The sequence below is a fragment of the Puma concolor genome, chromosome B2 (assembly GCF_028749965.1).
Source record: "Puma concolor isolate L17-30 chromosome B2, mPumCon1.1.hap2, whole genome shotgun sequence".
Classification (NCBI taxonomy): Eukaryota; Metazoa; Chordata; class Mammalia; order Carnivora; family Felidae; genus Puma; species Puma concolor.
In genome coordinates this window covers 113062622-113090206 of record NC_141671.1, presented here as the reverse complement: position 1 = coordinate 113090206, position 27585 = coordinate 113062622, and the positions used below count along the sequence as shown (strand labels likewise).

Below are 27585 nucleotides of genomic sequence, written 5' to 3'. Positions count from 1 at the left end.
TTAAAACAGTGAATTTGGCAGAAGTTTAAAATAAATTTCTCAAAGACTGGGTTAGAGATTAGTACCTGAATATATTCCCCAAATAGACCAAATATATTTTGGAAAGTGAATATTTCTCAAGAAAGAGAAAATGGAGCTTCAACTGTTTGAGACTTCCAAGGGTTTTAGAGGTAGTTTCTTTTTTCCACATTTTTTTCCTGCATGAATATGAACAAAAGATTCTGTTTCACTGCTTGGTTTCCTCATCCAGGTAGAATAATGCGTGTTTTTTATTTCCAGGTAGTTAAGTGAAAATAAGTGTGTTTTTATAACTTCACAGATGTAGATAAATATGTTTTCTACATGCCACATTTTGTATCAGTTATGGTTATATGTGATGGAGAGTTAGGAATTTAAATTCTTATGAAAATATTTGAACTCTTATAAGAAAAGATACAATATGTTCAAGGTAATAGTAGCCTGTGATGGTTATAGACAAGCCAGGAAATATCTGAGTCTAAAAAGCTGGCAACAAATAAATAAATACATAAATAAGAAGCTGGTGAAAGCTGGTGAGGCTAGGGGAAATAAAAGTGTTAGTGGTGATAGAAGCTAAATCACGTCTTTTTGTCTCTCTCTTTTTTTTTTCCTTTAAGGGATTCATATGGTATTTGAAAAGGTTTAAGGAGTGTGAAGTCTTTTGGAAAGCCCTGGAAATCTACATGTAGATGATTTACTCATCAAATAGAATGCAGAAAACCATAGAATATTTAATCCCAGATAATATACATTTCCAAAATACTTCTATATAAATATGCTAATTCATTTTTAAATTGTTAACGGATCAGTTTCAATTCCCACTTCTTTTCATAGAAAATTATTAATTTTTATAGCCTTCCACATTATCTAAATGATTTTAATTCATGGGGCTACAGTAACTTTTATTTCTAGCTTGTCCCTGTGTTTATTTTGTTGGATGTTTTTCTTAGGGAAAATGCAACAGTTTCAAGGAACTGAGAAGCAAGCCCTTTAATTCTTGATCTGGCAATAAGTACTCATTTTGATTTTAATGTATAAACTCTGACATGTTAGTGAATGTCTACATTTAAATTACTCTTGGTTTTTTCTATATACAAGAAGTTGCAATTTATTTTATAAATATGATCACAGTAATGTCTATACTTGTGACCTTATATTGAATTAATATAGTAATAGCGGAACAATACATTGGCTTAGAAGAAACTTTAAACCCTAATTTAACTTTCCTGGATTACTAAAATGCCATTCACCAAGTTGTTGCTGATATAAATGTCCCTGGTGAGCAAGTAGAATACCATCATGCCAGAGTTGTTGTGGGCACTGAATATTTTGCTGTGGCAGAAGTTAGCTTGAAGAACATTGATTCCATTCCAGGGTGATAGTTTCTAATGAAAGATTTTATAGGTCAAAAGGGTCTTATGGTACACTCATATTTATTTATTTTTGTTGTTAAAATTTTTTAACGTTTATTTATTTTTGAGAGACAGAGAGAAACAGAACGCAAATGGGGGAGGGGCAGCAAGAGAGGGAGGGAGACACAGGGTCCGAAGCAGGTTCCAGACTCTGAGCTGTCAGCACAGAGCCCGACTCAGGGCTCCAACCTACAAACCGTGAGATCGTGACCTGAGCCGAAGTCGGACACTCAACTGACTGAGCCACCCAAGTGCCCCCAGAATACATTCATATTTAAAGCCAAATATTTTGGAATATATTTTCGTCTAACCTATATGAACTAATTTCCAGATAGAGGTGAGTAAGGCAGTCTAGGAACCACAGTCTATGAGTATTTCAAATGACTGGATGACCATTATGGAATGCAGAGCCACATGTCAAATGATAAGAAATAGTGATCAGTCACATCTAGCAGTCCACAGTTTGGGTATCCTTTGAGGGTATAAATAACTATGTGCACATATGTCTGAAAAGAAAGTATATACATTCACTATAGGGAATTATAGAAACTAGTGCTATTTGTTGTAAATAAAAGGTCCTGGTCATGATTGTTAAAGACCATTTCCCTGGCTCATGATAAACACTCACGAATGTGTTTTCAATAAATAAGCTAGGAGCACAGTATATGATTTTGACAAAGAAGGATGCCATCATTATTTTCTTCTACTTTTAGAAATGTGTTGAATTAACCAATCTGAGTCAGAATCCAAATCTAGAGGCATCTGGGTAGCTCAGTCAGTTAAGCGTCCAACTCCTAATCTTGTCTCAGGTCTTGATCTCATGGCTCATGAGTTTGAGCCCCACATCAGGCTCTAGGATGACAGCACAGAGCCTGCTTGGGATTCTCTCTCTCCCTCTCTCTCAAAATAAATAAATCAACATTTAAAAAATTTAAAAAAATAATCCAAATCTAGTAACTACTGCCTATATAACCTTGCTAATTAATGTATGTAACCAGGTTAATTAATTTTTCATTGCCTCTATTTTATCATATATAAAATGAGTATAATATAGTTGTAAAGATTAAATGATTAGGAAATGTATATATGAAATTATTCAAATAATTCTTGGCAAATTTTAAACAGTAACTATCAGTCAATTCACTATTCTTCTTGATCACCACTGATTAGGTCAGTGACAATCTCTTGCAGGTTTCTTGTGTACATTACTTCTCATCCTATATCTGGGACAACTTGATATCCATCTGATTATAGACTGAAGGATCTTAATATCTGTCATCTCACAATTCTGTAACACAACACTAAACCACCTTTATTGCCATTTCACCCCTGTATTTGTGATTCCCTTTTTAAAAATCTCATATAAGCATTTATCTACTATGAAACGAATACTATACTTCACCTATGGTTTCTAATGTTTCACTTAATCTTCATGGAACAATATAACATGATAGATATAATCCCATTTAAAACTGAGAATACTGTGGTTTATCTGAACCCAATGATTTTCTCAATGACACATGTTTATTATAGACCCAAGTTGTCACCTCAGATTTTTCTAACTTAAGAAGATGTGGCTTTCCCAGTATACCCTCCGTTGCATTTTCCTTCTTTTTTTTTTGGTCCACTATGTCTAAATGTCTGTAGTAGAATTTCTCACAGCTGAAAGATCTTGGCTTTTTCTCTGAATCCCCATGTTTAGGACCTTGTAATCTGATCAACTTGACTGAAATGCTTGTACTTCCAAATATCTACCAGTTACAACTCATTTCTGTTTCCTCCCCATCTCTCTGTGCACCATATAACCTGGAGTTGTCCTGCTTGATGGCTTACCTGCAAAGCAGACACCATATACTTAATAAACAATATCCACCTCTAAATTTCCCCACCATTATTTCTACACTTAGCAAAATGAGAAATGAGACCTGACAGTCCTTATTTCCTTGTAGAAATGCCAAATGGCACATCATGGGTGTATTAGTTTCCTGTGGCTGCTGTAACAGATTATCAAAAGTGTCTGTCTTAAAAACAATAGAAATTTATTATCTTCTAGAGGCCAAAAATCTAAAATTAGTTTCACTGGGACCAAATCAAGTTGTCAGCAGGGCCAAACTACCTCAGGGGGGCTCTAGAGGAGAATCTGTTCCTTGCCTCTTCCAGCTTCTAGGCCTGCCGTACTTCTCTGGTTTGCAGATTCATCACTCCAATCTCTGCCTCTGTGGTCACAGTGCCTTCTCCTCTGTCTTCAAATCTTCCTCTGCCTCCCTATTATAGGGACACATGGGGTTACATGCAAGGCTCACCTAGATAATTCATGATAATTTCCCTATTTGAAGATCTTTGACTTAATTACATTGCTAAATCCCTTTTAGCCGTATATGGTAACATTCACAGATTCCAGGGATTAAGACATGGCTATATTTTAGGGGGCTATTATTTAAATCACCCCACTCAGCTACTCTTTAACAAGAGTACAAACAGGTCAGATTTCAGAGAAGACTGATAGCTAAATACAAAATATATGTGTTTAAAGATAGGAATCACAGAATGGCAGAGTTTACCGAATTTATGGTAGCAACATTGTCATTAGAGTTTTTATAAATCTTTAGCTATCAGCATACTGAAAGTAAGTTGTAAAATTATTATTGTTACAGAATTTGGATTTGGGGGAAATATTCATGTTTCATTATTTAGGATACCAGAACTAGTTAGAATAATTCTATTATTTTGGTTTATTTTAGGAAGACAGATGTTTGTTCATTCGTTTGTTTTTAATTTTTTCCTGATGAGGCTATGTGAAGAGTTTAGTCACTTTAGCAGTAGGATAAAGTTTATGTGTGGCCAAGACAGTGCCATAATTTCCTTAGATTGTATAAGATAAGTTCCTTATTAAAAATTCATACTCAGTGTGCATGTACTTTAAATCAGAAATCTGAGAATGACCTGAATACCCTAAGTATTTTTATATTGAATAATCTCTTCACATTTCATTTAAAACATTGATTAATTTAAGAGCCCAAGTGGTTAATTAATTTTGATACTCAAAATGACTGAAGAAGTAATATATGAAAAGCCCCTGGATTCTCCTCCACAACTCTCATCTGACTTAACACAGGTAACTAACAGACTTCTTTCACTTAGTGTGTTTGAAGTTAGTATTAAGTTCCTTTGCACAAAATGTCTTCATGCCTCTGTGTTATTGGTCAGCATAATAGGTATCACTATCCACTCAGGCTATTCAAGCTGCAGAACTAGGGGTTATTGTTGCCAGTGATGGCATGGACTTGATGGATTTTAGAATCATCTGAATAATTTTTAAAATATATATCCATTGCATACTCCATTTTGGGATCATTAATGTTTGGAAGGTAAGACAAGGGTTTGAGTCAAGCTCTTCTAAAGACTCGAATGACTCACCAAGGTTAGAATCACTGTCAATTAAACTCATGGCCTGGAGTTCAAGTACAGTCCACAGAGCTTTCCACTGACCAGGCTGTATTTTAAAACAACGTATAACTGGCTGTCTTGGGGTGAGGCCTGCATCTATGGTTTACCAAAGTCTTTACCACTCTCTCTCATCACTCCTGGAGTAGACATGATCTGTCTCATTTCAGAAGGCGTTTGAGTTATAGTCCTTCCATAGACATCTTGGTCTTTTTCAATATGAAGAGCAGTCCTGCTCAGCCCCTTGTCCTACTCCTTCTTTATTATAATGTATCCTACTCTCACCTCTTCTCTCCCACTGTTATCTCCTCCACAATCATTTCTCAGTTAGATTAGGACAGTGAATTTCACTGAATTACCCCTCACATTCATGTTAATCATGTTACTAACAGGCTTAAATCCATCCTTTGCCATTACAGTCTCTTAGAGATAAAAGCCACATTTTCTACCGTGGCACAGAAGACTCTTTTCATAAAATCAGTGATGACCCTACAAATGTCCAGTTTTGTGTAGTTTCCCACATACTTTCCCAGTTCTGCAACCTCCTCCTCAACACTTTAAACTCTCAACTCTGCCCCCGTTGCCCCCCCACAACACCCAGACACACCAACATCACCTTTGCCCTAGGCAGCCTGCACTGTTGGGCACTCCCTAAGCAGGCCCTCTGCCATCTCTCAGCTCTGTGCTTCTGTGTGCACTGTTCTCTCTGGCCTGCCATCCCATCTTGTGCAGTCACTTGACAAGTCTTCCATTCATTTCTTTGATTCTCGGAAGGACTGTCAGTTCCTTTAATAGGCCTTCTCTGCTGTCCCTCACTCTGGGAGCATTTTGGCATTTTCTCCATGCTACTTTTATACCCCTGACTTCACACTATGAAACATTTTGACACCAATTTTTTATTTGGGTTACATTGATCTAACTCATTGAGATCAAGAACTATGTTTGTCTTCATATATGTGCTAGGTCATTTTTGACATTTACTCTTATGATTCAAGCTCTATGTATGGTCTGTTAGATTTCTACCAGCTCTGAATTTGTGTGCTTATATCATATTAAAAATGACTTGAGGGGCGCCTGGGTGGCGCAGTCGGTTAAGCGTCCAACTTCAGCCAGGTCACGATCTCGCGGTCCGTGAGTTCGAGCCCCGCGTCAGGCTCTGGGCTGATGGCTCAGAGCCTGGAGCCTGTTTCCGATTCTGTGTCTCCCTCTCTCTCTGCCCCTCCCCCGTTCATGCTCTGTCTCTCTCTGTCCCAAAAATAAATAAACGTTGAAAAAAAAAAATGAAAAAAAAAAATGACTTGAACATTTAGCAAAGTGACCAACACAAGAAACAAACTCAACAAACATGGAAATAATGAATGAGTTAATTAATGAAGCATTCATTTTATCTATTTTGTTGATCTCTACTTGACTCCTATTTTTTCCTTGAACATTTTTTTATGTTTAATTTCAAATATATATCACTATTCGGCTTTAATTGGGCTATTGTCAAATTTATTTGGTCAGAAGCAGTTGAAGAATTTATAGTAAGGTCCATATTAAAACAAAGACGGTCTGGGGGCGCCTGGGTGGCTCAGTCGGTTGAGCGTCCGACTTCAGCTCAGGTCATGATCTCGCAGCTTGTGAGTTCGAGCCCCGCGTCGGGCTCTGTGCTGACAGCCCAGAGCCTGGAGCCTGTTTCAGATTCTGTGTCTCCCTCTTCTCTCTGTCCCAACCCACTCGCATTCTGTCTCTGTCTCTCTCAAAAATAAATAAACATTAAAAAAAAATTTAAAAAAAAAAATAAATAAATAAAACAAAGACGGTCTATAACATGTAATTAGGAAACACAATAAAATTTATAGTATAATAAAATAGATTAAATTATACAGATTAGGGGCGCCTTGGTGGCTCAGTTGGTTAAGCGTCCAAATTTGGCTTGGGTCATGATCTCACCGTTCGTGAGTTGAAGCCCCACATCGGGCTCTGTGCTGACAGCTGGGAGCCTGGAGCCTGCTTCGGATTCTGTATCTTCCTCTCTCTGTTCCTCCCCCATTCGCACTCTGCCTCTCTTTCTCTCAAAAATAAATAAAGATTAAAAAAAATTGTTTTCAAATTATACAGATTGGGGCGCCTGGGTGGCTCAGTCGGTTGAGCATCCAACTTCAGCTCAGGTCATGATCTCATGGTTTGTGAGTTTGAGCCCTGTGTCGGGCTTCGTGCTGACAGCTTGGAGCCTGGAGCCTGCTTTGGATTCTGTGTCTACCTCTCTCTCTGCCCCTTCCCTGCTCAAACTCTGTCTCTCTCTGTCTCAAAAATGAATAAATGTAAAAAAAATTTAAAAAAGTTATACAGATTAATTTGGACAATTTGAAAAATGAAAGAAAGAAAGAAAGAAAGAAAGAAAGAAAGAAAGAAAGAAAGAAAGAAAGGTAGAAAGAACCACAAACCACTTATCCAAAGATAAACACTAATATATTTTTTATTTTCCTCACATTTTTTTCTTTCTTTAGTTGTGTTTTTTTTATTGCATATTGCCTTGGGATTTTTTGGGGATGGAAACTTTTATTGTTATTTTCAGATAACATTTAGGCTTTTATTTAACTATTAAACATGTCAATTTACTCAGAGAACAAACCATAAGAGACTGGAACCCAGTTGGTAAACCTATAACCAGATGAGAGAACTTTATCCAAGATGGCTCCCAGACAAAAGAAGGTTTTTAGGCATTCAGAACAATAGGTATTTGCTACATCAACCTGAGTTGTTTAGTGTTTGGGTAAAGAACTGACCTCAGGAATGGGGAAGAAGTTCACATGGCAGAAGTGTGTGCCTCTGAATGGTCAACATCAAGGTGGGCCCGCCAGTGGAAACGGGTATATCCTGGCAGGCAGATATTATAAATGGAAAAACTGACCATAGCCATTAGGCAATAATACATATTAATTTATTCACAGCACTTACTTTGTGCCAAACACCATCCTGAGCACTAAAAATTTAGCGATGAATAAGGCCTAGTCCAATGAGAGATCTAAAACACACTTATACCACCATTTAGTGAGTATTCTACAAAGAGACATCCTGGAGGAGATAACTGCCTTCCTCGATTGCTGAGTAGGTCTGAATGCAGTTTTTTGGTAAATCCTTAGAGGAGTGGATGACTTAGGTTTTAGATGTGCACTCTGGAACCTAAAATGGAATATATAAGAGCTAGGCCAAGGGCCATTCAAGGAACCAGGTGAAAACTTAGTTAAAAAACACAAGAGAACCCCAATGATTAGTATTAGTATTAGTTTCCTAGGGCTCCGTTAACAAAGTATCAAAAACTGGATGGCTTAAAATAACAGAAATTTATACTCTCACAGTTACAAACATTAATTAAATTTATTTGTTAATGATCAGTTGAAAAATATAGTACCTATATATTGTCTCTAAAGTCACATGACTTTTCAGAAGGATTGATTATCTCAGAGAGCTGCAAAGGAGAAGCTATTCCATGCTTCTCCTAGCTCTTGGTGATTGGCTGGCAATCTTTGGCTTTTAGATGGACCATTCCAATCTCTGCCTTCATCTTCAAGTGGTGTTCTCCCTACATCTCTGCTTTTTCCTTCGGTGCATATCTATCTCTGTGTCCAAATTTTCCCTTTTCATAAGGACACCCATAATATTGAATTAAAGACCACCGTAATGACTTCATTTTAACTTGATTACCTCTATAAAGACTCTATTTCCAACTATAAGGTCACATTCTCAGGTACCGGATTAGGACTCCAATACATCTTTTGAGACTATGCAAACCAATGTGGTCAGTATCACATGCGGTCAGAAGAACATTTTTTTGAAAGGGTAATTTAGAATAATAATCCTGATTGACTGGCTTAGGGTTGTTTCTGGGAAATAATTATAGGACTGGAACCAGAGCCTGGCAAAGGATTTTGCTGAAGATGAGGCTCAAAAGCCAAAGAGGACAGGACATTAAAATGTATCTAAATATCCTGGAGCCCTTTATAAAAATGCTCTCAAAGACCACAGACTAATTTAGTCAGCCTATATTGTATAAACTTTTATTTTTGCCTTCTCTCAGTCATACTTAATTGACTCTTTAAAGTACAAAATATATTTTCTTTTTTCTCTCTGACAGCTGTGAAAGATAAACCTGGAAATGAGATATCTACAAATATCTATGCATCACCTCCTCCATAGTGATTGCTCACTTTTGAGGAAGTGATTACAGTTCTGGAGCCCCAGGTGAAGGGAAAATTACCCATACAATTAAATCAGAATTCACAGTAAAACCAATATTTTGGAATTTAAATATGTACTTTGTGATTTAGAGCATTTATCAGATGATATTGTAATTTGGGGCAATTTGCCTAATCTGCACTTTAATGCATAAATAAATGTAATTTTATTATGAAAAAGAAGCATGTATATTATTGCAGGATTGATTGTAGGTAACAAGCTTGGAGAGTCCAACCAGACACCTTGGCTCATAAGAACAAGTTTCTAGTCTGCACAGGACCTGCATGGACAAGGTAGCATAGTTGGGGGAAGAGTACTAGTTTGGCAATTTGATCACACTGTATTCTTATTCTCCTCTGCCATAGCCTCTTTTGAGGCAGTGTTTTCTTATCCAGGGGCAAAGAAGTTCAGGCTAACTGCTCCTATCAGCTCTAAAATTGTGTGCTTATTTTAAATAAAAAATGATAAATTTGTCCTTTAGGAAAAATGAGTAATATAATCTTTGACAAGTTTCTCTACTCAGGAGTGCTTTTCTATTGAGTCCATCATTACCACTTAGAATGTGTAGATCATCTTGCCTTAACACAGAATGGAAATTCTACAAATTAGTTACAAAATAAATAGATAAATACATACATACAGAGACATACATACTAACCAAGAGTATATCTGACACTGTTTAGTGTTGACTAAAGCCTAGGCACATCAGTACTGAAAAAAAATTTAGCACCAAACTTTTGATTTTTTCCAACTGAGAACAGAGAGATCAGCAAAAGGACTCGGGCAGTCTGGCACTGAATCCTTACAGTTTTGGCCCCTAGGGAGGGTTTGCCTGATAAGAACCTCAGAGTCAGGTGCACTGTGAGCTCTGGTACATTCAGAAAAGGACACAGGGCTTGTCCGGCAGGTTGCCAGGGCCACACTCTGTAAAAGCACAGAGCACAGCTTGCAGAATGCTGGAGAGGGACCACATGGGGTGGGCGAGAGGCTGCTGCAGAGTTAAGTTGAGCTGAATGTTCTGGTCAGGGAAAGGTCAGAGTCTGGGCAAGTGCAGGAACAGCAGGGCCATGCCAGCTCTGATGCCAAACATCAGGGCCATTCCAACTGGTGGATTCCATTTGTTTTTAATTATCAGTATACTGAAGAGACTTTTGTTTCTTGTAAATAAGGATGACAAGCAAATTAAGCTCCAGCAGGTGCAACAAGCTTATTTTGTCCTGAGCTAAAACTGTCCTGGCTAAGATGTAACTTGCCAAACAGAGCTGGTGAAAGGAAGGTACTTTTTTCTTGCAGTTGAAAACTGTCAGTTTGTAGTGTCTAAGCAAAGAGGTACACAAGTAAACAGTTTTTTGTAGAAAATTATTTTTTTAATCTTAGAGTGATTATTAAGTCAGTTACTGATGGCTGCATTGTTTTGATAAAAGAAACTTTAAACTTGGTATTTGAGCTCAGTCTTGCCAAAGTTTGAAGTTTTCATCCAAGAAGCTTTACTGGCTGTCTGCCATTTTGAACAGCTCCCTAGAGCACAGGGGTCCAGCTGTTTCACTGAGCAATGTTATGGTACCATTTCTGAGGGGGATAATGAAATTTCAGCATACAGGACTGTGTCTGTAAATCAAAACTTAGACTGTGAGGAACCAGATTTTCCCCCAGGGTAACAGGAACGAGGCATTACTATGCTAATTTGAGTCTGAATTCAGCCCCCTTGCTCTTTTGATTTTGTATTAATTCTTCCATTTATGCCTGTGCACACGTCAGCCAGAAAATCCTTTAGTGGAATGGACAACCAGCTGTCCAAGGTGGGTGAGGTCTGGTCCTTCACAGGAGCATAGACACAGATTAGGTGTTCTCTTGAGAATCTTGCCAATCAGGTTCCAAAAGCACAGCTTATCTCATGCAAACTTGGTTCCCTCTAGAGAACTTTTAAAAGAGGCTTTGTTTTTGCCAAGATTCTCTTTTAATTTTTAGCTTAATTAATAGTGGTCCAAAAGAACCAATATAAGCTATTTGTGGTCATGTGTGAATGCTGATGTCCTCTCTTTCTTTTGTGAGATATTTATATTGAATTTAGTAACTCAGAAACACCTAAAAGGACTATTAAATATAAGGAAAAATAATGTCTAGATGTTCTAAGGTGTATTTTTTCCCCTCTGTTTTTCACTGGGGTTTAATTATTTAAGAAATTTTGATAAATTAGAAAATTTTTAAATGGCCAAACACAAGCAGTGCTTATAATATCTATACCATATCATTAATAAATAGAATTGTACTAGAAGATGAAAGCAGTTTTTCTTATAATGTTTTAGAATTTGGCTTACTCCAAAAAAGTCTATTAAAACTCCACTATGGGGCAGACAAGTGATCAGCCAAGGGTACAAAAATAAAATAACATGCTATAGTCTTTTTTTTTTTTTTTTAATTTTTTTTTTTTTTTTCAACGTTTATTTATTTTTGGGACAGAGAGAGACAGAGCATGAATGGGAGAGGGGCAGAGAGAGAGGGAGACACAGAATCGGAAACAGGCTCCAGTCTCTGAGCCATCAGCCCAGAGCCTGACGCGGGGCTCGAACTCACGGACCGCGAGATCGTGACCTGGCTGAAATCGGACGCTTAACCGACTGCGCCACCCAGGCGCCCCAACATGCTATAGTCTTTAAAGAGATTTCACTTACTAGGAAGTCAGATATATGGACAATGGCAACATTTTTAAAAGTTTGTTTATTTATTGGGGCGCCTGGGTGGCGCAGTCGGTTAAGCGTCCGACTTCAACCAGGTCACGATCTCACGGTCCGTGAGTTCGAGCCCCGCGTCGGGCTCTGGGCTGATGGCTCAGAGCCTGGAGCCTGTTTCCTATTCTGTGCCTCCCTCTCTCTCTGCCCCTCGCCCGTTCATGCTCTGTCTCTCTGTGTCCCAAAAATAAATAAACGTTGAAAAAAAAAATTGTTTAAAGTTTGTTTATTTATTTATTTATTTATTTATTTATTTATTTATTTATTTATTTTGAGAGAGAGGGAGAGAGTGTGAGTGGGGAAGAGGGAGAGAAAGAGAGAGAGGGAGAGAGAGAGAGAGAGAGAGACAGAGAGAGAGACAGAGAGAGAGAATCCCAAGCAGGCTCCACGCTGTCAGCTCAGAGCCCAATGTGGGGCTTGATCTCATGAACGGTGAGATCATGACTTGAGCGCAAATCAAGAGTCAGAAGCTCAACCGACTGAGCCACTTAGGTGTCCTGACATTAGCAATATTATTATTTGATTGCTAAAATGGAATTATGCACATGGTTCAGTTGGTGTATAAAATAAGTAGAGATCAAAGAACACTTTACAAGGAGGAACAACTGTGTCAGGACTGAAAAGGTGCATTGACAAGAGGAAGTGTGAGAGTGGGGATTCGAGTATAAGGCACAGGCAGGTAGAGGGGAGGGCATGCTTGCAGCTGCACTTGTTTTGATATGAGTGGAATGTAAAGTTCAAGGGGAAATTCAAGTAGATAGGATGGGATTGACATGCAAATGTCAAATCATTAGAGCAGTAACATTTTTATATTTCATATAACACCTACTATGTAATAGATAACATGTTAAGCCATGAGGGAGATACTAATATTTGTAACAGGTCAAAAGTATAATCAGAATTTCCTGTTAGAAAGGTTACTCTGAGAGAGAAAGATCTAAATCTAAAGGTTCAAGAGAATAGTTAATGTTATTATAATAATATTTGTAATACTGATATACCAAGAAGGGCATTCTGCTCCAAATTTTGAAATGGTCTCTTTCCTTTTCTCTTCCCAACTCCCTTACTAGGTTAATTTCTTCTCATCTTCACATTCTTAAATGTCACTTCTACTAAGGGATACTCCTGTAATACACAGGCTACTGTAGGTCTCTGAATGCCACCCTAAATTTTTTCTGCATTTATACCAACTGCAATTAACTACCTTTGCAGTTATTTGTTTAGCCTCCATTATTCATCCACTTGTTGACATCACAATGACAGGGATAGAGTCTATCTTGCCAGTCTTTAGCACATAGCATGTGCTTCTATATTTTTGTGTAAATAAAGGACAAGTAGAGAATGCAATATTGGATAAAAAAAAAAAGTTGGGTAAGAGGTATATTGAAAGGTAGATTGAAAGAGTTTGGCAAATGAACAGAAGTGGAAAATAAAAGATGAATCCTAGATGACTCCCACGTTTCTAGACTGACAATTGGACGTGCCATTAATAAGAGTTATGACTAAATTATGGGGAAATTTTTTGACTTAAATTTGAGCTCTCCTGTATTAACTAATTGGATCTCAGCTCAGAGTAAATTAAATGTAGTTTTCTGTAAGGGGATTTGGTGTCATTCTAATCTCATACCAGAATATTTTCAAAAATTTTGGGTGGGGAACGTTTCTGTAGAAGAGTAACATATGTAATTTAGTTTGATTATACTTTGCATCAGATTCAGAAAATTATCTCTCTGCATTTCTGTCCTTATATTTTAGTGTTTCTCTCGTATCGAGCTAGGATCCTCTGGCATATGGCATAAGTTTTTAAAGTTTTCTACTTAAATTGAAGTTAAGGATTTGAAAAAGCTGAGGTGTATTCTTACTTTTGCAATCACACCTGGTTTTGGTACAAGTTTGTGCTTGGGTATGAAATAAAAATAGAAATAAAAAATTTATAATTATCTTAATATTTAAACATCTAACTATGTAAAACTTCGTTCCAGTTAAAAAAGATTTTCAAAAGCAGCAGACAAGTTTTTGACATCAAAAATTGCCATGCAAACATCTTATTATTTATTCTTTTATTTAAGTGAAAAATATTGTCTATTTCTTTCCAGTTACACACAAAGAAAAACCAAAAGAAAAAGAAAAAGCTGAAAAGAAAGGTATGGAATTGTTCTTACTGCTGTCCTTACACACTGGTTCCTCCCTCTTTGACCTCTTCTTCTTTACGTAAGATTTTATTTTTAAAATTATATTTTGATATTGTCCTTAGAATTGAATCTATAAAGAGTAATTCATAGGCTGAAGTAAATAAAATATTTGAGACTCCAACTTGGTTACCAATTTACTTTCTAGAAATGTATTCATTTTTCCCCTGGCAGTTGTGAGACCGCTTTAACTAACAGTGAAGATATTATTTCACAAAATATTTTTTCGATTTGATAGGTGAGAAAGTATACTCATTATTTTAACTTGCATTCTTTAATTACCTATAAGACTGGAATTTAAAGAATTAATTTTTATGTATTTGTTTAGAATCTGTAATATAGACTCATTGTTCAGTAGGTAAAGATACATTATGAAAAGCTTCCTCCCGCCTGGTTCTCAGCCCTCCAGTAGCATTCTATCCTACCCACACGTACACACAGCAAACCCCTTTTATGGGTTTTATGTGCATCTTTCAAAACTTCAATATGCATTTATAAGAGAATATAGCTTGCTGTTTCTCCACTTTTTACACAAAATATAATGTGTCCTATATTCTGGCTTTTATAATTTAATAATATATGTTAAAGACCTTTCCATATCAGTAAATAGGTATTTTCCTCATTTTTTTTAATGTTTATTTATTTTTGAGAGGGGAGAGAGGAGCAGAGAGAGAGGGAGACACAGAATCAGAAGCAGGCTCCAGGCTCTGAGCTGTCAGCACAGAGCCTGATGCAGGGCTTGAACCCACAAAACTGAGAGATCATGACCTAAGCTGAAGTCGGACGCTTAACTGACTGAGCCACCCAGGCACTCTGGTGTTTTCCTCATTTTAAAATAAAAGCTTCATGGTATTGAAATGGAGGTACTTTCTTGGGGTGCTTGGATGGCTGAGTCAGTTAAGTGTCCGATTTCATCTCAGGTCATGATCTCACGGTTCGTGGATTCGAGCCCCATGTCATGCTCTGTGCTGACAGCTCAGAGCTTGGAGCCTGCTTCCGATTCTGTGTCTCTGTCTCTCTCTGCCCCTCCCATGCTTGCTCTGTCTGTCTCTCTCAAAAATAAACATTAAAAAAAAAAATTTAAAAAATGAGTAAATGGAGATATTTTCTTCTACTATATCTTTTAGCTACTTATTATTTGTAGATTTAAGGATTTAAGAATGATTTTAATAATACATTTTTCTTATGTAAATATTCACACTTATTACTCATTTCTCCTGATGATATGTGTGCATGTCATTTGGGTATATTTTCCTGGTCTGTCACTTTTTCAAATATTTTCCTCAGGTTTCATAATTAATTTCAGGATTTCTGTGTGAGTGGATATGTGTGAATGCATATATGTGTATATACGTACGTGTGTGTGTGTGTGTGTGTGTGTGTGTGTGTGTGTGTGTGTGTTTAGATTCTTGACTTTTTATATGGCTAGATATGTTTTATTTTCTTTTGGTGTTTCTGTTTTTGAATCTTCATTCAAAAATTAATTCAACAGTTGCTAATATTTCCTTAAGTTTTTAAATTTAGTTTCATATTTCACATGTAACCTTAAATCATCAAAAAATCCATTTCAATGTATGATGTGAAATAAATCTCCAATTTCATTTTTTTGTTGCTCTTGTGTTAGAGTGGATCATGTCTAGGATCTTTGTGCTAGATTTCAGCTGATTCATATGTCCACAATATGCATAGACTGCTGTGCTATTTCCTGTGCAACATTCCAGTCAGATAGAATGTTTTATAATATTTTAGGAATCAGATCCATGGGAACATGTTTCAATCTTCTTTATTCTATACTCATATTTAAAATTTTGAATTAAATAGTTATTAGTTTATTAGTGTTTATTCAGTGATGATATATACTAATTTCAATACAGCTACCTTCTTTGTTCTAGAAACAGGTGTCTATTTCCCTTCTACTGTTAAGTTATGCGGAATTATTGGCATTAGGTTCTTTATACTCTGACTAAATGAAATAATCTGATATTTCATATGATTTTTTTCAACTTTCACAGCAGCTAAATATTTGTATTACAAAATAATCAAGAATTTGTCACTCAAATTAGAAACATTACAGGAAATTTTCATATTGGAAAGCAGAATAAAATACTTTATTGTAAGTGTCCTTTACTTCATTATATACCAATTAAAGAAGTTTGCTTTTTATGAAGTAAGTCATTACACTGCAACCCCATGTCCTTATGTGAATTGGGCCTTTCTTGGCTTGGCATCATGCTCCTTCACCTAACACTGTCCAGGCTCTTCCCCATAATTCCAAATGGTAGTGGGAATGGCTGTGGGGCAGGCTGAGAGGTAGAAAGGCTGAAACCCTGGAAGGGGTGTCATCTGCTCTCTCTCGGTGAACTTGCAACTGCAGGGGTCACTTGGTCTTCAACTGAGCATCGTGCGAGAAGCTTTCTGTGAGATTTGCCTTATCCCTCCAAGATTCTGGGGAAACTGTTCATCAACTGTGTTTTAAAACAATAGTTTGTTAAATACATATTGAAGCACATTTTGTCTTTTATAATACAAGTAAAGTTGATGGACATTAATGTTATTATTTTATAGTTGGAGAAATGGAAATAATTGGGACTCTCATTTTTAATGTGAAAAATTTGGTTCTTTAACCCACCTGTTTAATTAAATCTCTTATTTTTTTCATTTAGTTTTCTATAATTTCTTTAATTCCCATTATTCTCCAATAAATAATACATAAATGCTGTAAATTGTGTGGTGATTTGGGAAACTACCAAATTACACAGATTAATGAATTATGACTAACCTGCACAAGCTCCTGTATGTCTCAGAGCACCTTTACTTCATAGAAGCTAGGAAAATAAATTTATATTGATTTATTAATTTGTTACATAAACAGTGAGAAGGTATAATGTTTCAAGTATGTCAAATACTATTCGTTTAAGAAGCTGCACTCGATCAGTAATCATTTATGATTATATAATTTATGATTTTTTTTTGGTCATTCTCTACCAAAGATGCTATTTCTTAGGGCTTACTTGGGTAAAAAAAAAAAAAAAAAAAAAAAAAAAAAAAAAAAAAAACTTTTTGGCTGTCAAAATGTCATTGGAGTGGAGGACATTTGGTTAGCAGGGACCAGAGATGCTAAGCATTTTTCAACACATAAGACAGTCCCTTATAGTAAGAAATTATTTTTCCCCAAATGTCAATTACGTCCTTGTTGAGAAACACTGCTCTTAATCCAAGCTCTAATTTGGATTGAAATATTTATTTTAATTAATCATAAAGAAAGTGTTTCATCATGATAATATAATATCTTTTGACAAATTATTATAAAACTGCTCTCTCTCTCTGTTTATCTTTCTTGAAAACTTAATCTATTTAGAATAATAACTTTAAAAAGGAGAGTGAGGTTAGCTTTCAAAATGCTTTCTAAATCTTTATGCCAAGTCTTTTAAATTGGATTTTATATAGTTGTTATTATATTGGTAATTTTTTCTTATTTCTAAATCAGTCTCATTAATATCATCAATCTTCAAAATCGTACATAATTTGGTGGCTATAAAGCTGAGATAAAGAGAAAGCTTGGTCTTGAAATCTATTTAAAGTGTGTACTAATATAAATTTTTTCTGTTTAAGCAACTCACAAGGAAAAAATTGAGAAAAAAGAAAAACCGGAAACAAAGACAGTGGCAAAAGGTAACTTTTCCTTTTATAGTTTATATAATCATTCTTTTTACTTTAAAAGATTACACTTTGCGGGGGTACCTGGGTGGCTCAGTCAGTTAAGAGTCCAACTCTTGGTTTTGGCCTAGGTCATGATCTCATGGTTCATGAGTTTAAGCCCCATGTCCAGCTCTGTACTGACAGCGCAGAGCCTGCTTGGGATTCTCTCTTTCTCTCTTTCCCTCTCTAACCACCCCTCTCCTGCTTGTGTTCTCTCTCTCTCAAAATAAGTAAATAAACTTTAAAAGATTATATTTTGGGTGTCAGGTAGCTGACTGATTATATGCATTCAACATTTCCTGTACATAAAAATTAATTTGGCCTTACATGTAAAATTGAATAATAAAAAAGAATAATAAAACTAAATACTTAAAATAATAGAGCATCTGGAAATGTTAGAAAATGATGAAGAGTATTCCCATATGTGGTAGGAAGAATTTGGAACCCCAAGAACTTTACCACTTGCAGTCATCCTCATGGATATGTTACATTACATGGCAAAGAGACTTTTGGAAATAGTTTTCTCTAAAATAGGGAGATTATCCTGGATTATCCAGGTAGGCTAAATGTAATCTCACAAATCTTTAAAGCATAGACATGTGACGGAAGAGAAAGACTGATTTGAAGTGTGAGAAGGACTTGCCACCCATTGCTAGCTTGAAACTTGGGGGGAGCACGTGAACAGTGGGAGAAGAATTTTGCCAACATGTTGAATTCCAGTAAATAATGCAACCCTGCTGGCAATTTGATTTTAGCCTTGTGCACCCTAACCAGAAAACCTACTTGAGCCACATTGTGCCAAGACTTTTGAACTTTGGAAATTGGGAGATATTAAATGGATATTATGTTAAGCAGCTAAGTTTGTGGTTATTTGTTACTATAGCGATGGGAAACTGGCACAATATATTTGGCTTATAGCTTTTGACCAGCAGTACACTTTGGATTAATTTTAGAAATTTCAGTATATGTGCTGCCGAAGCGAGCACTAATTTTAGAAATTTCAAATTCAGGATTTGTTTTTTTCAAGAAGAAAGGTAATGCATATATCTTGATTGATATTTTAAGCCATCGAAGATCAAAAGTATCTTAATAATATACTCCCCCCAAATCAATTAGAATATCAATGTAATGTTATGTATTTTGGAGGATTACATAAATATTAAATTATAAATATAGTATGCTAAATTTATTTGCCAATTGTTTGATGTTAAACAAATATGGATTCTAAGTGATAGTTCAATCTTATCTCCTAAATTTAAATTCCTTTTTCTTTTTGTAAAATGCACGCATTTTGTGAACAATAATTTTTAGAAATTTCAATTCAGTATTTTCAAGGGACTAATCACTTAGATAAACATTGGAATCTACTTTCAAAATTCAAGGTGTTTATCTACACAATGCAAAATATTTAAATATTTGAGGCAGACATATTTTTTACTAAATATTTTTCATGAGATAACCAAATATCAGTGTATTAAAGATAGATGGATTATAAACCAAGACTTTGTTTTCTAGAAGGTAGCATGAATTTAGTCTCAGGATGAAATTTATAACTAAATATGTATTATTTTATTCTATTTGGTTCTCTTCTGTTTGACAGATTTGAATGAAAATAAACTCAAATGTATATGAAATCTTGAAGCTGGCAGGGATGTTAGATATCGTCTCACTTAATTACCTAACTTAACAGATGAACAAACTGACCTCCAGGGAGGAAAAAACAATTTGGCCAGTTTGCATAACTAATATGTAATTGAACTAAGGCAAAATCCCAGGTGAACTGAGTATAAATCTAGTATTTTTTCCAAAGATAATTAAAGGTCTTCAAGCATCAATTATCCTTCAACAAATATCTATTTAATCCTGTACTAATTATTTATTGGTGTGAAAAAATTACCACAAATTTAGAAACTTAAGTCAACACACATTTATTATCTCAGCTTTTGTGTCTCAAAAATCTGGGCATGGCTTAGCTCAGTTCTCTGCTTCACAGTCTCTCACAAGACTGTGATTAATTTGTTAGACAAAGCTGCAGTCCCATCTGAAGGCTCAACTGGGGAAGGATTCAAATTTTCAAATTCATTTACATGATTGTTGACAAGATTCAGCCCTTCATGGCCTGTTGAGTCAGGGCCCCAAATCTTTCTTTGTTGGCTGGAAACCATTCTCAATTCCTTTTCAAACGAGTACCACTAATATGACAGCTGGCCTTGTCAAATTTAGCAAGAGATAGAACCAGCTAGTAAGACAGAAATAATCTTATGTAGACAGTCATGGAAGTACATGCTATTGGTTAGCAGCAAATGTGCAGGCTAGTCCATATTCAAGGGGAAAGGATTACACAAGCATATAAATATCAGAAAGTGGAGATCACTGGGGGCCATCCTGAGTCACCCTGGGCTGCCACATATCACAAATATTTTGCTTACATACTTATATTCTTATGGAGGAGATAGATGTAATCAACCTATATATGTATAAATTGTGGGTGTGCATACACACACACACATAAATATAATTTCCCTTTTTATTTTATGTATGTATTTATACATTATGTTAGGAATATAGTAAATACGTAGGAAATGCTCTTTGTATAATTTGGGAGAAAACAGAGTAAGATTAAAAAGGCATACATGGGGCGCCTGGGTGGCGCAGTCGGTTAAGCGTCCGACTTCAGCCAGGTCACGATCTCGCGGTCCGTGAGTTCGAGCCCCGCGTCAGGCTCTGGGCTGATGGCTTGGAGCCTGTTTCCGATTCTGTGTCTCCCTCTCTCTCTGCCCCTCCCCCGTTCATGCTCTGTCTCTCTCTGTCCCAAAAATAAATAAACGTTGAAAAAAAAAAATTAAAAAAAAAAAATATAAAAAAAAAGGCATACATTATAGCATGTGATAATTAAGTTAGAAACAAAGATAACCTATTCTATTTGAAAGGTATGACCAGAGTTAAAATAAAACTCTCCATCAGAAGACTTTGATTTCCAAAGGCACTGCCATGGAACATAGCATGTTTCTTGCTCTGTTTCAAGTCCAGCCTGTCAAAGAGCTGCAATTTGCTGAACCATGTCAGGACATCCTCTTGGGGAAAAATAGGTCTTTCCATCTACCCTGGTACATGTGTAGAACCTCATATCTATTGTGAAAAGTAGCCTATTCCTACAGTTCATTAAAAACAACAAAGACTGGGAAGAAGTAGAATAAAATGATGGCAAGAGAAGTGAGTGGGGTAAGCCAAGTTCAGGGCAGGCTGTCGCACTGGCCTGTAAATAGCCATCTTTAGACATATGTGTATTTGGTGAAGTAGGGGAGGTTACTATTTTGATCACTTTCTGAAGACTTTCCATTGTTTTCACTGGTTTGTGTATATTTATGTCTCCCCTCATATGTCTTACAATATGTTTTTTGTATCATCCTCATGGATTAATATGAATAACATTATGCAATTGATTATAGTGGGGAAATGGGTTAGGCATTTTGGTTCTACTACTTCTACTCTTGCCTCATTGGTTGCACCATGTTTGACAAATGGCTTCTTCATTCCTACATTTCTCATCTGTAAAGGGAGTATAATATAGTAATTCCTGTTATACATCAAAATATAAGTTCTAGGAAAACTCCAAAGAGCTCTAGGAATGCAGGGTATAAGGATTTAATATTAGAAATGCGTATGTACTTATTTTGCAGTTTCCAAATTCTTTTGCTCATGTGTTTTACTTATCTCCACAGCTTCCTTAAAGGAAGAAATAGCTACAGTGTTATTTTTTTTTTTAATGGGAGAAACTTGAGTAACAGAGAAGTTAAGCAGTTAGCAGTTTCTTAATGAATGAGAGTTGAAATTTGTTATTTAACTCCAAAAATGAATAGTATGTCAATATGTTTACTGGATAATGTGGTTTTCCTACTTTGGCATAAGACATTTTGATTCGAGTACAGTCACTAATGGGTAATGCTAATTCCAAAATGAATCAAATATGCTAATGTCTTTCATTTGATTAGACCATTTAATTTTTTATTTGACAAAAATCATGAATTAAATTTCTTCCTACATAGAACTAGGTGATGTGAAGGGCTCCTGGGTGGCTCAGTCAGTTAAGTGTCTGACTCTTGATTTCGACTCAGGTCATAATTTCACGGTTTGTGATATTGAGCCCTGCTGTTGGGTTCTGGGCTGAGGGAGCTAAGCCTGCCTGGGATTCTCTCCCTCTCTGTCTGCTCCTCCCCTGCTCTCTCCTCTCTCTCTCTCTCTCTCTCTCTCTCTCAAAATAAATAAATAAACATTAACAAAAAAAAGACTGGGTGATTTGAATATACCATGACAATACTTTTTTGTTTTTCCATTCCTTAGTGAGCTCCTAAGTGCTCCTAAGAGCTCTTAAGTTCTTTTTTAGAAATAAAAAGCAAACAACAGGGTTTCATGGTAGTTTCCCCATTATATCCACATCATTTTCGAGTTCTTACCCATTTTAATGCCAGGCAAATTTACTTGTTTCCAATATGAAGATCACTGACAAATATCTAAAATAAGTAAGGATAATAACAAAATTTTATACTTAAAATCATTTGATGAAAATAAGTTTGTTTTAGAGGTGGTCGTGACTTGAAGAAAATTATCTTTGCTCATTTGTAAATTATAATGACATTAAAGGTAGATCTGAATTTCATATATTGCTAATTCCATAGTATGATGTTAAGATTAAATCAGGTGCTACCTACAAGTGGGTAGGTGTCATTTAACACAAGGAAAATAACAGTTTCACACACAAAAAGTATAAACAAAAAAACCACTTGGCAAATTTTTCAAGTTTTGTCAAGTTCATTTTAAACACACATTTACATATACAATCTGTTTATCACTATATGTACACTTGATCTGAATATAGTAAAATGCATACTTGTTTTCTTGATCAAAATTACTAATTCAGTAAACGTTTGTGTTTTCTCTGAAAAAAGCACTGTGCTAGACATTACAATGCTACAAAAATGAATAATATAGTCCTTATCCTCAAGTTGCTCTGTCTGGTAGGGAAGAGAGATGTGTGAATAATCATTTGTAATACAAGGTATATAGTAAGGAAAAACAGGTGTGTTTTAGCAAAAGTTGAGGCAAGTCAAAACTCAGGAGAAGGAATGATTAATTCCAATGGCATTGCCCTTTGTTGCCTATGTATTGTGTGCAAAGGAATGTGTATATGTGCAAAACAAAGAAAACATAAAGAATGAAGCCTGGAAGCATTACTCATATAGAAAACACAATGAGATATTCAAGATAAAAAAAGTAGTCTAGTGGAGGAAGAAACTTTTGGAAGGGTGCTATGAGAGGAGAGATAGGACAGGGCCAGATCTTGTGGGATTTTTTTTTTAAACATTTATTCATTTTTGAAAGACAGAGCGTAAGCAGGAGCTGGGCAGAGAGAGAGGGAGACGTAGAATCCGAGGCAGGCTCCAAGGTCGGAGCTGTCAGCACAGAGTCCGATGCGGGGCTCGGAACCATGAACCGCAGGATCATGATCGGAGCCAAAACCAGATGCTTAATTGAATGAGCCACCCAGACGCCCCCAGATCTAGCAGGGTTTTAAATGTTATACTAAGCTTTTTTTACAGATAGGAATATTATCCTGTTAATCCTTAGAGCGCCAGCAGCTCGCTCTGAGCCCATGCCATGGTAAACTCTCTGGAAGGGTTCCTTAGGTGAGCAAAGGTAAATTGTATGAGCCTGTGGTGGTGTTGGCATCTCAGGGGAACTTTCTCTGCAGTTAGAAACTAACAAATATTTGGTGTGAGGTTCTGGAAGTATGCTGATTTATAGTATTTGCAGAGAGCTGATGGTTTCAGACACGGAAATCTATTAATCTGCTGTAGGAAAGAGCAGTAACCAGCAAAAGAGATTTAAAAATGGTTTAAAGGAAGTAGAAGAAAATCCTCAACTGAGTATAGTTACAGAAGCCACAAAGACATTGGAAATTTGTGGAGTAATAGGGTCATTTTTGTGTAAGAGTTTTATGACTAAGTAACTTTGGAAAACAATGCACATAATAATCCCCCTCTTTGAAGATTCTCAATATACTTTAGCTTTGAGAAATATCATAGTTAAAAAAAAAAACTCTTTTGGGGTTCCTGGGTATCTGAGTTGGTTAAGCATCTGACTCTTGATTTCAGCTCAGGTCATGATCTCCTGATTCCTGGGCTCTGGACCCACGTTGGGGTATACACTGATATGAGGAGCCTGCTTAGGATTCTCTCTCTCCCTCTCTCTCTGCCCCTCCCCTGTGTGCTCTTTCTCTCTCAAAATAAATAAATAAAAACTTTAAAAAAATGGTTTAGTTTAGTGTTTCCGTATTTACTGGATCATAGGGATATCCCTGTACTTCTAACACGTAGCATCATCTTCCTGCAAAGTTTGTGAGGAACAGTGCTTTGGGAAGTTTGGCCCGTTCAATTAAATGCAGTACCACAGATGATTTTGGTTTTGCAAGCATCAGGCATTATCATTTTCATTCTTCTTCTCATGGGACCTCACAATATTATCTTGCATTAGTCTCAAATTATTGCTTAGGGTACTAAAGCCAGGAAACTTGATTATAATATTTTCATCAAAATTTTCAACATGAGTGACAATAAAGCCTATCTATTACATTGACAAATGACACAAGAGAGTCCACATTGCAGTAGTCTTACTATGGGGTCCAGTGATTACGTGTGGCCCCTTGAATAAGTAATGTCCAATATGTAGCATCTTTATAAACGATTTCCCACTAGTGTGTGCTATATTATTGTTGTCTTTTATAAAGTAATTGAAAGATTCATGAACTGATCAGTTCATATTCCCAGTTCCTTCCCCCCAAATGCATAGAATATCAAAATAAGTATATATGTGTATAGAATATATATGCATATATGTTATAATTCACATAATAGTTTCTAAGTTATAGCCCTTTCTGTTCACTAGGATATATTTAAGGGTTTTAAAAGTCATTAAAATTAGCATTTCTGATTTAAGATAAGCAGGAGCTAGTATCTCAATTTCTGCTCTTTTTCCATCTCTTTAAAGTCAAGTCATTATAGACTGAATGTCCCTGAGTTATCCTTTAATGGATTTTATTGTTTCATTTCTATTAGTCTCTACCACTACAGCAATTTCACATTTGTACTCTTAATAGTTATTTAAAAACATATATTATGTTCAGTTTCTTGAATGGCTTTTTTAAAGTTTATTTATTTTGAGAGAGAGAGAGAGAAAGAGAGCATGCATGTGTGAGCACACAAGTGGGGGAGGGGCAAATAGCAAGAGAGAGAGAGAGAGAGAGAGAGAGAGAATCCAGACAAGCTCTACAATGTCGGTGCAGAGCCCAAGGTGGGGCTGGAACTCACAAACCATGAGATCATGACCTGAGCGGAAGTTAGAAGTTTGAGTCACCCAAGTGCCCTTTTTGAATGACTTCTAAGATATTTGAGTTATGGATTGGAGTGCCTGGGTGGCTCAGTTGGTTGAGCGTCTGACTTCAGCTTAAGTCATGATCTCACACTCCATGAGTTCAAGCCCTGCGTTGGGCTCTGTGCTAACAGCTCAGAGCCTGGATCCTGCTTCAGATTCTGTGTTTTCCTCCCTCTCTACTCCTTCCCAACTTGTGTTCTGTCTCTCTCACATGCTCTCAAAAACAGATAAACATTCATTAAAAATTTTTTTAAACATATTTCAGTTGTGGAACAAAATGATTATATCCTTGTTACTATATATATATATATATATATATATATATATATATGTATATATACTATATATAGTATATAGTATATATATATACTTGGCTCTTTGGTATGGGCATTGCCTTTTGCTGAACATGCCTGTCTGTACAAATTCTGTGTATTTCAAATGCCTCTTTGTTGATATGCTAAGCTCGTGGCTACCTAAAAGATAATGTTTTCATGTACAAATTAAGAATGTGCCCAACTTGCAAGTGAGCTACATTTCTTTTTTAAGTACTCTAACATGTCACTTCATGGACGATATAAAACTTAGATAGTAGTCACAAGTACATATGTGAGGAATGCTATTTTTTCTTTTTTTTTAACGTTTTATGTTATTTTATCTTATTTATTTTTGAGAGAGCACAAGCAGGGAAGGGGCAAGGAAAGAAGGACAGAGGCTCTGAAACAGACTTTTTGCTGACAACAGCCAGCCCGATGTGGGACTTGAACTCACGAACCTCAAGATCATGACCTGAGCCAAAGTCAGATGCTCAACCGACTGAGCAAACCAGAGACACTATTTTTCTATTGTTTTTCTTGTCTCTCTCTTTCTAAATTGTTCTTAACAATCAATAAAAGATGATTGGTAAACAAACAAAAATAATCCAATTTGTCTTTAACTCTGTACAGAAGAGAGGAAAACAAAGACCGAAGAGAAGATTAAAAAGGAAGTGAAAGGTGGGAAACAAGAGAAAGTGAAGCAAACAGCCGCAAAAGTCAAAGAAGTACAGAGACCATCACCTAAGCCCAAGGAGAAGGAGGGAAAAGAGACCGCAGCTGTGTCCAAGCATGAACAGAAAGGTAAACATTCAGAGGAGGTGGCCAGAGGTTCTAAGAGAATTTTGGGCAAGAAGCAGATACAATAAAATTAAAAACTCAAAAAGACTAAGATCAGACTTCAAATAGGAGTAAAAAGATGTCTATCAGTTAATATTACCTGAAAGGCGATGCAATAATTGGGAATTAAAACGTATTTATAGGAAGACTAAAATATGTTCCATATCTAAAGATGCAATGTGAGGTATTTGTAAAAGAGGATTTGAGTTAGTATCTCAAGTTATTCAAATCGTGAGGAAAAATTTTAAATTCTTGAGACACGAGGTTTCTATTAAGAGGTGGAAAAACAATTTTGTGTGTCCTACTCTTTGGAGACAGCAGTCCAGGAAAAATGACAATTTTACAGGAGTTTTTTTTAAGCAATATATGTTCAGATCTTGGAGAATAAGTATAAAAACTCTCCATACATTCCTGTTGCCTCTGCAAGAGCATATAATTTGGAATATATATTGAATTATTAAATTCAGTTAATTTAATAGGCAGAAAGTTATGGGAAAGAGAACTCTCAAGCTTCTTTGCCAGCTTCCACTGACTAAATTTAGGACTGTAGAAATCTCTGTATCTGACACTGTGCTGCTCTTCATAAGAGTGATGTCAAACTTACAGCCCTACTTCACGGAAATAGAGCATTTAAATGGAGATGGAATATAAGCCTGAAACTTTTTGTGGACACATGCTATGAAAATAAAAGGGTGGAGTTTCAAGAGGGCAGCTGAGGGCTCGTCCCTCATCTCTGCCCTTTGTTGAATCTCTTCTACCCGAGTCCATTCCTGGCGCTATGCTGCTATAGAGTCCTAAGACTGCCCATACAGAATGTGGGATTACTCAGTTGGGACTATTCCTATAAATGTTTTTTAGGGGTGTTGCAAAATAATACTTTCCTTTACCTTGGTAGTTTTGAATGATTGTATTTGAGGACTAAAATTAAGGAATGTTTTCTATGAGATTTTCATTTAAAAATTTGAAAACTTTATTACTGAGTAAGCTAGTTGGACACTGAAACTGAAAAATTTTCACCATTATAAAACATAAGCTGAAATTTGCAATCCACACTTTTCTTTTTGATTCCACATATAAGTGAGATCATGTGGTATTTGTCTTTGTAATCTGCCCTTGAATTTTGTCTTTGAATCCCTTTTTTCCTTGAATTCACAATATAAATTTATCTGGCAAAAGATATATGTTTTTTGAAAATATATTTTAAAAAAGAAAGAAGAAAAAACCTCTGTCTCTTTGTTTTTGTGTGTGTGATCTGCAAATTTTGAAATAAATGAAAATTACCTAAATTTAAAAT

The 27585-nt window shown here is 36.0% G+C and overlaps 1 protein-coding gene across 28 annotated transcripts in view; it reads left to right on the top strand.

Annotated features, from left to right (window-relative positions):
• Positions 1 to 27585, top strand: part of TRDN (triadin) — a 400175-nt gene that overhangs the window by 98616 nt on the left and 273974 nt on the right. For 27 of the 28 annotated variants that reach the window (XM_086707737.1, XM_086707736.1, XM_086707740.1 and 24 more), the window contains 3 exons: positions 13921 to 13968; positions 17626 to 17685; positions 26085 to 26255. In XM_086707737.1, the coding sequence (XP_086563863.1) occupies positions 13921 to 13968; positions 17626 to 17685; positions 26085 to 26255 (279 nt within the window). The remainder of the gene's footprint in view (positions 1 to 13920; positions 13969 to 17625; positions 17686 to 26084; positions 26256 to 27585) is intronic. The other variant, XM_086707734.1, reaches the window with a different exon arrangement.